Source organism: Lepidochelys kempii, chromosome 1, assembly GCF_965140285.1.
Source record: "Lepidochelys kempii isolate rLepKem1 chromosome 1, rLepKem1.hap1, whole genome shotgun sequence".
NCBI lineage: Eukaryota > Metazoa > Chordata > Testudines > Cheloniidae > Lepidochelys > Lepidochelys kempii.
In genome coordinates, this window is record NC_136380.1 from 184,315,202 (window position 1) to 184,329,762 (window position 14,561).

The window sequence follows — 14,561 nt, forward strand, 5'->3', positions numbered from 1 at the left end:
GATTTGGGTGTCTTCCACAAACAGCTGCAGTACAGCAAAAATGTAAATAAGTAAGCTATGATTTTAATGTTAGGAACAAAGGAAATTGTGGCAAAGCTAAATATTAATATCACAACATTCCAGAAAATTATAGCGTCTATAAAAATGTTCACTTTCAAATACCTGTTTAACAGTGCTACACACACACAGTTATGATGATGATATCTTTTCCTCTTCTGTCTAAACAAAACCAAATCCCATTAATGGATATTTTAGAGTTTGAAGAATTCAGTGTGTAATTTGTACTCTTGAGATTCTGCATTCCCTCATTCTATTCCTAATAAAGAACTAGCTGCCTGTACTTCTCAAAATGCCTTCGGATACTAATCTTCAATCTTGAATTGGTGAATCTTTTGTACAATCTCTAGCTCTGCTTCTTATAATGTTATAGTTGCATAATTTCTCACATAGCTATTAAGCATTCCCAATGTGGATAGAAATCTACAGAGTGAGGCTGGAAGTACAAACAGGAAATCTAATAGGATGTAACATGGAAAAATACAAATGTAATACACATGATTGGTTTAAAGATCTCAATCATTCAATGGAAGCAGATGTCAAAAAGGGTCTAACATAAGGGTAAAATTCTCCCCTGATCATTGTGCCACTACAAAGTTTATGCACCACTTAAATCCAATTTAAGACATATTTTTAAGGCTTAAGTGGAATATGTCTTGTGGAAGCTCTCTGCACAAAGGGTGATTTTCATCCTCAGGGCACTAGTAGACGACAAATTGGATATGAGCTTGCAATGCAATATGGCAATACAAAAGCCACGTTTACTCTTTTGAAATGGGGTCCTGTTGTGTAAAGCACATATAAAGATAACTGCTAATAGCAAGTCATCATGTTTTAATTATTAGCAAATAATTCTGTGTGTGTGAAAGAGAGAGAGAGGGTGAGTGGAAGGAAGTTGGTATATAATAGTTCTCATTCAAACTTTGGGGTGCAACACACAGTGCCTTTACAATTTTTATTGCAAAAGTGTGGATACAGTGCTGGGACACTCAGTACTAGAAAGATATTGAGGAAATAGAGTTAATTCAGTGAAGAGCAACAAAACTGATACATGGGCCAGAAGTATTGTCTTATAGGAACGATAAAAAGAAGGCATGGATCAGACATGCCAAAGCCATGAAAAAATACAGAAATTGAGCTTGTTTTTGGCTTAATTGGCTTGTGAGTTGCTTGTTGGCTAGTTTTTGGCTTGCCGCTTGTTGCTCGTTTGGCTTGTAGCTTACTGCTTGTCATTTCTTTTTTTTAAAATCAGTTCCCAGCAAGAAGGGACAAGGTGGTAGGGGAGAAGCAGAGGCAGGGGGCAAACAGGGGAAAGGGGGGAAGACAGTCAGTGGTGCACAGCAGGCCCACCACATGCCAGAGGGATCTAGTCACACAGAGTGTTGGGGTTCTTAGTGATTGGCTTGTTTTGGCCTTGTTTTGAAATGGGATTAGCTTGTTTTTTGGCTTATTGTGAAAGCCGGGGTGCTTATTTACCGCATGAAAGTTGGTAACTGTGGCATGGATGACACAGTGTATAATAAATATAAAGTAATATTTTTATTAAGGTTATAAAGTAGATCAATATCTTTAGATATTTGAGGGACACTTGGTTAAATTAGATTTCATATAGAAGATGAAGATCTGCAGTAATTGTTCAAAAATTTTTGAACAATGATCAGCCATTTCATATTGTTTCAAGTGTCTCTATAAAGAGGCACAATCAGGCCTTTAAAATATACTTCACCGAATAATTTATCATTACATAAATACAGTTGATATATAATTATTTATATATAATTATTTGATTATTAGACTAACGACTGTAAATTATACAACAGACTTCAAGGCTCCAAAGGGGCCATTACATTCCATCAGATTTAATATCCACTCTTTAAAAGGTCCTAGAGGAGCAATTATAATGTATTAGGTCAAGACTGGGATAAAAGTTTTCCATATATTTCTTGACAAAATAGACTGAAATGCAGTAAATTGTGTGGAGAATCTTTAAAGATAATTTTAAATGACTATTGAAATGTAAAGGAAATTTACAATTCACAAACACAAACTTGATTGAAAAAGAGGTAAATTTGAAAGTATGTCTCACTGGAGATCAGCTAAATGCCCAAAATTACACTTCTTAAAATACTAATAATTCTAAAACTTTTGTTTAAATAAATAAAATGAACAGTTAAGAAATCCAGCCAGTTCCCCATCGCTATGCTCCTGCAGCACTCACTGTTGATTATCAACCTTAACTCTGGGCCCAATTTGTTCTTATGTGTTTTTGCTAAATTCATCCAAATGTATCCATCCCCATCCCTTCTCCAGTTGTTGGTGAGCTAATATAAATACAGAGGCTCTGTGTTGAACTGTGTATACACACTTTTTGCATGATGAAAAAATATTTATAGGTCACAAGATGTGCTGACAGTGTATTAAAGATCTTCAGATGCTTAAAATATCTGCAAAGTTGATTTGGAGGCAGAAATAAGTCTTTAGAATCTGCAGGACATAATCTAATATAATATGGTGGGGTGTTTTAAATTAGTACTTGACAGTATTTCTTTAATGAGTATTTCCAGAATTGTTTTGATACCTTAGTTAAATATTAAATTGAAGACCAGAGGCATTTATTTTTGTATTATATTTGTGCAAGTAATACTTGCTCAGTATTTTATAGAAACCCAGCTGTTACATGGTAATAAATTGCTGGCTTGCAATTTGTATTGCCTGTAGAAGTTGTGTGTCTAGTTGCATTATAACACACATAAAAGTAGTATTGGGAGACAGGCAAATCACGTTATCTAGATTCCTTTTACAGGAACCTTTAGGATATGATTATATTCATCTTCAAGTCTCACCAAACAGTAATATACTGTGTAATGTATTTCAGACTTCAAAATCTCCTCAACTAATTTGATATTATCTCCAGCTGGAATCCTGCACTCTAGCAAGGTTTATGCTCCAAGATGATACTACTGATCTCCTCCATGTTATTTATGATGAATATGCAGGAGAAAATTACTATATTTATAGCATGCTTCTTAGACTGACTATGGAGCTGAATATTCTTCAGTATCCTACAGTTACTAATTTACCACATAGCCAGAAAACTCAATGCATATGTTAAACTAGTGTCATATTTTTTTTAAAAAATGAAGATGTTATTCAGCATGACATAAATGTGAAAGATATTTATAATTATTATAGCTTTCTTGTCCCTGTCATTGTACTAGATCATTAATTAATACTTTTAAAACCTATTTTTCATGACATTGATTGAAACAAAAGATGCTTTAAATCCAGGAAACTGATGTCTCATTACATGAAGTTGCAGCATTGGGAAATAATGTTGGACATGCTGCTCTTTCTGCATGTTTCTTTTCAAAGCTTTATCTAATAAAATATACCCTGAACCAGTCACTAGCATAAATAAAATCTAAACAGTAAAATACCTTTTAAAAGTAACTTTTGTTAAACATTGTTACCCCATAACATAGCACATTAGGGTGGGAATGCTGTTGTTGGGGATGTTAGTTTGTGTCTTCCACTGAAGAAACTGAAAAATCAAATAGAAATTACTGCCAGACGTAGTATAGTAGAATAGATGAACTAACAGTTTGTTCGGGTTTGGCAATTTCTGTGTTACTGCATTCTACTTAGAGATCTTACAGATTCTTTTAAAACAGTCCCAGTAAGTAGTCACATGTATGTAATAAGGTATTTGGTCATTAATGGTATCCACATACTATATAAGGTGTGAAGCTTTTATTTCTGGATTGCATGGAGGCTTTAATAGATTCTAAGGACAGAAGGGCCCATTTGTGACCATCTAGTCTTGACCTCCTGTATAACACAGGCCATAGAACATCCCCAAAATAATTCCTATAGCATATCTTTGAGGGAAAAATCCAGTTTTGACTTTAAAATGATCAGTAATAGAGAATCCACCACAACATTTGATAAATGTTTTAATGGTTAATTACTCTCACCATTAAAAAGTTATGCCATATTTCCAAACTGAATTTGTCTAGCTTCAACTTCCAGACATTGTCTCATACCTTTCTCTGCTAGACTGAAGAGTATTTGTTTCCCATGTACGTACTTACATACTGTAATCAAGTCACCCCTTAACCTTTTGTTTATTAAGCAAAATAGATTGAACTAGCTGATTCTATCATTATATGGCATATTTTCTAATCCTTTAATCATTCTCTTGTCTCTTTTCTGAATCCTCTCCAATTCCACAAGGTTTTTACACAATTCATCATAAATTGGTAACCCAACGGTCATTGCTAATTATGGCTCAGATCCTAAGCCCATTGAACCTGATTGGCATCTGTCTAGATATTTCAGTGGGCTTTGGATCAGACTGTATATATTCAATAGCACCTATTAGCAAGAATCATATTATTTCCCATATATAGTAATTTATGCATCAGAGTAGGAACTTGCAGATGCTGTATTGCAGGGCCTTTTGAGAAAGATTTATTGTGTTTGGACTTATTTTTTATGTAGCTATTATTTTTTCCCAGATTTAGCTTCTCCCCCCCCCCTTTTATAATACAAGAGTCAAAATATAGAAGATCTGTTCTGAGATTCTAGTTGTAAGCTGCCAATACAGAAAGTAAACATATATAATGTTACAGTTAGAGACACTAAAAATGTATTAGTTTCTGTTTCTTGCAAAATTTCATGCACATACTTCTGCCAATTCATTTGACATGGTTTTTAAGCCCTTGGAGGGAAAAAAGCTCCACTGAATTTTGAGTGCCTAAAAATTCCCTAATTTTTTCCCCACAAATGTGCTTATGAATTATTTAATCCTAATTTTGCCATTTTGAAATTACTTTGGTCCTCATCTTTGGCAATGTTGGCTTGTGGAAAGAAGTATGCATTTATAGAGCATACCAGAGAAAGTCACAGAAGCCTTTGTAATATATTACATATAAATATGTGCACACATAAAAGCACAACAAATCAAATGGAGATGGAACTGATCAGGAAGATATGAACGCTGATTACATGGCTAGATGTAGCCCATAGATTTATAAGAGGCCCTGAACATTCCAGTCAAGATACATAGAACTGTGGGCAGGAATGGTGAAAAGAATCAAGTGTGAGGCCAAGGGCTTCACCATAGCCACCTGTATACAAATCTAGTGGTGGAGAATCTCTCTATCCAAACCTAGGAAGGACCCTGTCAAACCATGTGGCTCTCTGTCCCCATATAATCCCCTCCCAACCCTAGCCTTCTTGTGGGCAGGTGACCTAAGCCACCCCTGTCCCCCACTTCCACCTCAGTAGACTCATTGGTTGATGGACTACATCCAGTGTTTTTGAGAAGCTGATAGGGCTTCTCTGAAATCTGAGAGGATCTTCAGGAAAGCGAAGGCAATAGAATATTGTTCCTAGCACACACAGACTGATTCATAGCCACTGTCTGCAACTGCCATGAGCATTTTTTTTTTCAGATTGACTTAAAGAGGCACAAAAATCCTTCTGAGAAAATGAGTCAGAATGGGTTTGTGCTAGTCCTCCTGGTCTCACAGGCTAAGCTCACCCAATTAGAGAATCAAAAGTTATACCATATTATTTATGTGATTCGTCACAACCAATCAACCCAGTTCAATTAAAAAAAACAACAGTTCAGACCAATACTTAAGACATGTTTTTTTCAGTCAACCTAATAGGCAAGAGAGCGTTCACAGGAAATTTGACTGGAAAAAAAATCAAATTTGTAGAAAAATTATCTCCATATATATATATATATATATATATATATATATATATATATATATATATATATATATATATATATATATATATATATATATATAATTTTGTGAACATGAAAACTGGCCATTTGTGTCTAAATATTTTTCTTATCAATAGTTCATCTAGCTCTAGTAATAGTCTGTGTATATGAATTGGTGTAAACATGAAAATCAAGTGGAAGCAATGTTTTTTTTTAAACCAGTGAAGGGCTCAAATGTGAATATCTATCATGTTTGTGGTTTCCATTGACGTTAATAGTAATTCCACATATTTGGAGGTTTAGGCACAAGGATCTTTTTGATGGGCTATGAATGTGAGGAAATTCCTGGAGAGGGCAAACATATTGATTATGTGAGTGGCTTTCATGTTCCTTCCTTTTTTGAAACCACGGAGCTGTCATGTTGTATTAGAAGTGTACTGAGCAACTTAATTAGCTGCATAAATAACATATATGATATAAAAGCGAGATGAGACCAAAGACACTTTCTTGACCTGAAGGCCTTTCTCAAGGACCTAAACATACATGGCTTTCCTGTCTCTTCGTAGAATCATAGAATATCAGGGTTGGAAGGGACCTCAGGAGGTCATCTAGTCCAACCCCTGCTCAAAGCAGGACCAATCCCCAACTAAATCATCCCAGCCAGGACTTTGTCAAGCCTAACCTTAAAAATATCTAAGGAAGGAGATTCCACCACCTCCTTAGGTAACACATTCCAGTGTTTCACCACCCTCTTAGTGAAAAAGTTTTTCCTAATATCCAACCTAAACCTCCCCCACTGCAACTTGAGACCATTACTCCTTGTTCTGTCATCAGCTACCACTGAGAACTGTCTAGATCCATACTCTTTGGAACCTCCTTTCAGGCAGTTGAAGGCAGTTATCAAATCCCCGCTCATTCTTCTCTGCCGCAGACTAAACAATCCCAGTTCCCTCAGTCTCTCCTGATAAGTCATGTGTTCTAGTCCCCTAATCATTTTTGTTGCCCTCCGCTGGACTCTTTCCAATTTTTACACATCCTTCCTGTAGTGTGGGGCCCAAAACTGGACACAGTATTCCAGATGAGGCCTCACCAATGTTGAATAGAGGGGAACGATCACGTTCCTCGATTTGCTGGCAATGCCCCTACATATACATTCCAAAATGCCATTGGCCTTCTTGGCATCAAGGGCACACTGTTGACTCATATCCAGCTTCTCATCCACTGTAACCCCTAGGTCCTTTTCTGCAGAACTGCTGCCAAGCCATCCAGTCCCTAGTCTGTAGCAGTGCATGGGATTCTTCCGTCCTAAGTGCAGGACTCTGCACTTGTCCTTGTTGAACCTCATCAGATTTCTTTTGGCCCAATCCTCTAATTTGTCTAGCTCCCTCTGTATCCTATCCCTACCCTCCAGAGTATCTACCTCTCCTCCCAGTTTAATGTCATCTGCAAACTTGCTGAGGGTGCAATCCACACCATCCTCCAGATCGTTTCACTTTCACCAGAAAAATGTTAGGTAAGCTGGACAACAGATGGAAATGTATCTTCTCCCCATTTATTTTTATTGAGCTATTGAAATAATTACAAGGACATAGTCTCTCAAAAGACAAAATCCAAAACTGAATAATAAATCACATAAAAGAGAAGAAATAAATAAAATCTATATAAAATACTTATAAAAATGTCCATAAAAATTAACACCATAGAGACAGCTGAGTGTGGGGAAAATATTGAGCATCTAGTAGCTATCATTTTTCAAATAATGTAATTTAGAAATGTTGGCATACAAAAGCAAAAACTCAGAAAGATATATAATAAAAAAATAAAACACTCAATGTATTATTGAACCCAGTTTTCACCTACAGGAAATGAATTCTGTTTTTTTTAACAAGTTGTTATTAATTTATTGAAGCTGAGATAAGGGGAGAAGTATTTTGCCATTATCATAGCAAAAAGATATTTTTAATTTAGCAGAGTTTTGTGAAATTTGTAATCTGGTGATTCTCCCATTCCTGAATTGGGCCATACTCTATAATATAGTGTATATTCGATCATTCTTAAACCACAGGTTCAGCTAGGTTTGGGCACCTGCTTTTCTTCCCTTTAGGAGCCTGTGTCCAGTTTGTTACAGTGACCCAAAATAGCCTTCTTAAAATAAAGTATTGTTTAATGTTAATGGTAGGATCAAAACATAAGAGAAGACAACAAAAGTTCTACATGCATGTCTGTCGTACCCACTCCTTCCTTGGCAGGCCTATCTTACCCCAGGTCCAAACTTCTTGTAGGACTGACTCTGTTTCTTCTTCTTAACTTTCTCTTCCTCTGGCCTTGAAAGCCTCTTTAAAACCAGCCAAAGGTCTTTGTTCTCACTTTCAAGGCCTGGACCCGCTGTCCAAAACCAGTTTTATGAGTTCCCCAGCAGGTCAAGCCAGAACATCAGTGCCAAAGGCCATTGTATTATCTCTTCAGTGTTTTGCAACTACCTTCCCCCAAAGTGTTTGTTGAGGGATGTGTTACCTCAAGTCACAGTCTTGCTTTCACGTTTGTTTCCCAGCAGATCTGTTGATTTAGTCCAAGATAGTCATACAGTAAATATCCCAATAACCAGGTCAAGATATAGTATTCATAAATTATTGCAGGCAGCTCCAAATCCATCTCAGAGAAGAGAGCACCAACGCTACAGCTAATAAGTTTCATTGTCAATTATTTACTTTAAAATATCAGGAAATATTGAAATTTAATTTTCTGAAACTGTCCCCCAGGCAGCCCTTCCACGCTGCCTGGCCCGTGCTGCCCTGGGCTCCAGCGGCAATTTGAAGGGCCCGGGTCTCCAGCTGCTGCTGCAGTAGTGGCAGTGGTAGCTGGAGCCCCAGGCCCTTTTAAATCGCTGGCCACTTTTTACCAGTATGCTGTACTGGCTTACTTCCTTCCGGTGTACATTCAGTACTAAGAGCCCATCCTTTCCTCAAAGAGCTTACCAACTAAATAAATCAGACAGACAAAGGGAGGAAAGGTGGAAGAAAGGGAGTGTTATGATCCCAGATGATAGCTGAGGCACAGAGAGAGATTAAGTGGCCTATCAAAATTACATAGGACATCTTGTGATGCAGCCAGAAGCTGAACACAGATATTCTGGGTGAAATCCTGGCACTATTGAAGTAAATGGGAGTTTTACCATTGATTTCAGTGAGGTCAGAATTTCACTCTCTGAGCTCCCATCTTGTGCTTTAATCACAAGATCATCCCTCCTTTTTCAGTTTGCAATTTTGATAATATCAACGTTGACAAATTTCTCTTTGCCTTCCTCCCTCCTGTTTGGTGGAACGATAAGAGGAGGATAAAAAGATATCAAGACATTTTAGGAGATGAGGGGGAAAATAGCTCCTTTAAAACAAGTACTTCTCTGTAGTGCGCCTCACTGCAGGAAATTCAGAGAGAATAATAAGGGAAAAATAGATATTAAAAAGGAAAGTATTTTCCCACCTAAAGAAAAGAAAATATCCATATAAGTGAGAACAGAGGAAAAATAATTCTGTCCCTGCCCGGCATCAGGTGCTGGGTTTAACATTGATGAAAAGAGCCCCAGCTGGTTCCATGCAGTAGACAGAAATATATTTGTAAAGACAACTTTCAGCTAATTTGGCTGTTGTGTGGTGTGAACTTTACCAATTGACTTGTAACTGGACCATCCTGTCAATGAGAAAATAAACCTTACAAGTATTGAACATGACATTTGTAAGAACATCACTGTCATCTAGGCCACTTGCATTGAATATGCAGAAAATTATAATTGGGCTAACAAGCCTGGTAGTTTGGCCTACTTCCAATTATACTGTACAGCCTCACTTATGCCTGTCCTTTATTTACTAGTGTACTGTAGATACTTATTCTTCAGGTCTCATGGCACACTCAGGATTTTCAAAACCATTAAATATTGTGGATAATTAAAATATAGTGAACCACAAATACTTTGTGGCCGAGTTGTATAGTTACAGTCTTGAATTAGGATGGGTCTGGCTCACTGTTAGATTGTTCTTTATCCCCCCATCCCTACCACTTACTTGCCTGGCCAAAGGAGGGCTGCTGGAATGGCTCTGGCTGTGGGAAGAACGCAAGAGCTGCTTGAAACTCCCACTTGTGAACAATTGAAAGTAGAAGGTGCAGAAAGGAGTGGGGGGTTTGATGAGCCTTGATTCTTCTCTCTTGGTTCTTCCTTCCCCATACCCGCTGGAAAGAGTAGGTGGCTAGGTGCATAGTGGGAGTAAGATGCACCCCAAAAAGGGGTGAAATAACTCTCTCCCTTCCCCAACCAAGGGGGTATCAGAGTAGGAGTTGTGAGTTTCTGAGACACAATTCCTCCACAAAGTTCCTTATGGGGCAGTGCAGTGTCACAGTGCACCCTATGCCTTGGGCTGAGCTGAAAGGCACAGTCTTGCCCATAGTATCTTAGTGCAATCTAAATTTGACAAGAGTGGCTCAGGTTAAATTTCAGTCTCTGATTATTAATACTTCTATATTATGTATTGCACTAGTAGGCATATGGCCTGGGTAATGGAAGGTAGTTCTCGTGATGATCTTTAGAAAATTTAGGGGAGGGAAGGCAAATGTGGAAATACACTTCATGTGTTTCTTCATGTTTATGGCTAGATTGTACACTTACACACCATCCTGAGTATGGAGGATGTGTAGCTGTCCCACTCCAGAGGAGCATTGCTGTCATTGTGCCTCAGACACCCATCTGAGGCACAATTTCTCTAGAGCTCCTCTTTTTCACTCAATTTGAGTCCTTGACAAGACACAGCATGCTCCTGCTGCCTGGCATATCCAACCAGCTTGGGTGGCTGGTGCATGGGAAGGAAATGAGCCATGGCTGTACCTATTCCTGTTTCTCCTCTCTCTTCCTCCTCACTCTCATTTTCTAATGCGAGGAAGTATTGGCTCTCAGCCCCATCTCTCCCATTCTGACAAGAGCCAAAATCCATGCACAATATATGCAGCCATCTAAGGGAGTGGGAACCCTTTACTCTCCTTCATGGCTGTGCACAATAGGCTTTGATTCTGCACTGGTCCACTTCAGTGGATGCAGGATTAGGCAGGATGACAGCACAGTCATAATATGTTTAGGTTAAAAGTGTTATATAACATAGATTAGCAACTATTGGATATGTATTTTCAGAGCTGTCAGATTATTTGGTTATATGCCTGTAAAATCTTTAGACAAACTTCCGTCTACATATCCCTGCACAAATGTAAGATTTAGCCTATTTTCAGGGAATTAATGCCTGCCATGTGGTTTATGCAATCCAGCATGGAGCACTCACAGGGAAAACTGTCCTGTAAGACTAATACATTTTTAGAGTTTGGAAATATGTATAATGTTGAAACTGCTATTTATGATTAATGCTAAACGATTTTACAGTACTTCTTGCGATACTTTCCAAGGTCTTTGGGGGGTTTGGGGTTTGTTTGTTTTTTGGTCATATACTAACTAAATTAAAAACACAGGTCAACTCTCTTGACAGAACCATCAGTCAGAAGAAACCTCAAGTAAATTGGTCAAATAATGTTAGAAATAGTTTTTGTTAGCTCTGAATCAATATTGATAACGTTTCTCTGTATTCTTAGTAAGTAGACCCTCTGTCTAATCTATCTTTGTTCTCTTCTCCTTGTGCAATCTTTCCCTTGGTTCCAGCGGCTGCTACTAAGAACAAAGTTAAAGGTGAGTTTCCACTTCTGCTCTTTGATTTTCATTGCATGGTTCTGCAGTACACATTATCTCACTCGAAGTATCTTTTTTTTCTTAATTACAAATCTGGCAAAGGCATCTATCAGAGTTATGCTCTGATAGATTACCCGTTTGGGCTTCTATAATTGCCTATAAATGCAAAGTGTTTACTACTGGTTATCAGCCATCACTCTGTTTTTATACTGTAGGTTGCTAGAGTTGCTACAGTATGACGGGAAACATTAAAAAAAATAAGTTGGCTAAATGGATAAATATAAACCATATACCCTACAGTTTGCTCTCTTTCATATGTTTCATAGTAAGATAAAGCTATTTTCATTTTTTTAAATCAAGATCTATATAAAAGCTAAAACTTCTTATATATTCAAAAATGCCTAATAAGCAGGGGTGCTCAGAGCCAATTAACCAATTTGTGAACCCTGTTTATGATGGAAACCACTTCAAGCCAGGGAGTGCTGTTAGTCCCAGTACTCTTTGTCCCTATGCCAATAAGTAATGTTTAACTATTCTATATATATATTTTTTGTCTCTAGACCCTGTCATAAAAGTCTTAACTATTTGTGAGTAGAGAACCTTAATGCCTCCAAACCATTCCCCTCTTCTTTCTACACGAGTAGAAAAAGATCATAATTCTTTATTTATGACAGCATACCCATGCCCCGGAAACATACTATAATCTTATAAACAGAGAATTATAACTTCATCATAGAATCAGGAGGAGTGTGAAGAAAGGGAGTCAGTCTACAAAGAAATAAAACGTAATTATGAACATTTTATCTTCAAAAATTAGCCATGAAGAAAAGATTATAAATTGTTACCTCACTTTCATATATCTGAAGTACTGACTACTTTACTCCTAGACATAAAGGAATTTCTCTCATTCTGACCACTCTTAGATGCTGTTGGACCAATCAGAATTTTATTTCTTGTTCTGATATTGTAGTGTCATAACCCTTTAGGATGTGGTGCAGTACAACAGTGGCTTTGCCTCTGTTTCCCTTTTGGTGTTCGACCAATCTACCCAGCCTGTAACACCTTCTGATTTGAAGTGTTTTTTGTTTCTGATGAGGTCACATTAAAGTTCCACCCCTTGTGGGATGCCCCAAATCCTAAATGAACCCAAATAAATGTAAAATTTTCCAGCCCTACTGGCCGGGTTCTTCACAGACTCTTCACCCCTTCTGGGCTATGTAGTATACTAAAACAAATCCTTCCACCCTGCCTGGACTTGTGCAAGCCATGGGGACATCTGCACTGCAGCTGGGAGGTGTAATTTCCAGCTCAGGTAAATATACACTCACCAACTCAAAGCTATTGCGCTAAAAATAGGTGTGTGGCTGTGGTGGATTGAATATGTATTTAGGACCTATGATGGAGTCGTACCTGGGCACCAATTAATCCGTAAAAAATACAAGATTCCTTAATACCATTCAATATTTTAAAGTTACTAAGTTATGTTTCAAGTTTCCCCTACAATTTCTTCTTCTCCCATTGTTTTCTCTTCCATTATTTTTAATAATTTAAAAAGAGATATGATATATGTTAGACTGCTTTGTAGCAGGTCTGATAGTGTGGGCCCAATTGCAGAATCAAGGTGTAGAAGTCCCTATTTTATCTGTGTTATACACAGGGATTTTTTTCTGATTATGAATTTCCAAATGTAGTTAACATTTCATTAAGAATGTGCTTTTCACCCTGAAGATTCCCAAATCTCTGATTTTTTTCTATTTTTAACAGAGTGATGATTTTAAAGTTTTATCCTTAACTTATAGTTCCTTATGTATTTTTTTTAACTCTGAAGGAACATTGTTGAGTAAAATTTGACTTATCATATTGCCACTATATAAATCCATGGTACACCCCCATCTCGAATACTGCATGCAGATATGAGCATCCCATCTCAAAAAGATATATTGGACTTGGAAAAGATTCAGAAAAGGGGAACAGAAATTATTAGGGGTATGGAACAGCTGCCATATGAGGAGAGATTAATAAGACTGGGACTTTCCATATTTGACAAATCTAAGTATTACATAAATATTATTAATTTAATGCTTTCAGATGTAAATACAAAAATAAATAAATAAAGCTAATTCAAGTAGAATCTGATTTAGTTGGCTGATTGTGCTTTGTTGCAGTATTACAATAGTGAAACCATTAGTTAAGCTGGAGATCAACTTGTTTCCACTCATGCATGACTTTCTTTTAAGAAAAAAATCTCCTTTTTGGCTGAAACTTTGCATGCATTTTTAAACTTGGGGGAATCAAGGTACATAGTATCTAACTGAAAATGTGCTTTTGTGTGTGCATAAGATGAAATTTCCTAGTGTCAGCAGTGACGCTATGGAGTAATGTTAAACTATTGCAGAACTTCATAATGAATAAGCAAGCGAACAAGAACACACACACAGACACAAACCACTGGTATCCATAAAGAAATACTCCAACACCCAACATTTGCCCCACATATGTATGCACTGCCCGTCAAATAAGAGGGACTTCCACGCATGGACACATGCTAGGAACTATAAAGAGAACCAAATGTATACACAGGCTCCACTCATCTAGGAACATTGACACACATTTTTCACCCACACAAATACACACACGCTAAATAGATACACTGCAACCATCTTATAGTAAAGTGATTTTAACATTGTAACAAGCGCAAATCTTTTATAAGGTTTGGCTGTTCATTCTCCTCAGTCTCTTCTTGCTCACCTCTCCAGTGGCTGCAGGGAAGTCACTGCTTTTTCTTTTCTTCACCGCCCACAATGTCGAAACAGAGGCACCAAATAGCTTCAGGAAGTTGAGCACCACACTGATCCTATGGCCCCATCTTTATTCACTGTGGCTGTAGAAAGAAATAACCTTCTGTGGTGTCAGGAGTGAAGCAGGTAGCCTCTCACTGCTTCTTCTTAATGCTCTATCTGAGTAGTGAAGAAGTTTCAATTTCTAATTCCCTTGAAGTGCAACACTCAGTTGTCAGGTAGTTGTCTAATACTGCATTTGAAATTGTAA

The 14,561-nt window shown here is 37.4% G+C and overlaps 1 protein-coding gene across 3 annotated transcripts in view; it reads left to right on the forward strand.

Annotated features, from left to right (window-relative positions):
- The window catches only part of CADM2 (cell adhesion molecule 2), a 1,024,844-nt gene that overhangs the window by 698,283 nt on the left and 312,000 nt on the right, over positions 1–14,561 (forward strand). For 2 of the 3 annotated variants that reach the window (XM_073304112.2, XM_078847945.1), the window contains exon 2: positions 11,487–11,513. The exons of the other annotated variant lie outside the window; for it this stretch is intronic. In XM_073304112.2, coding sequence (XP_073160213.1) covers positions 11,487–11,513 — 27 coding nt within the window. The remainder of the gene's footprint in view (positions 1–11,486; positions 11,514–14,561) is intronic. 3 annotated transcript variants of the gene reach the window in all.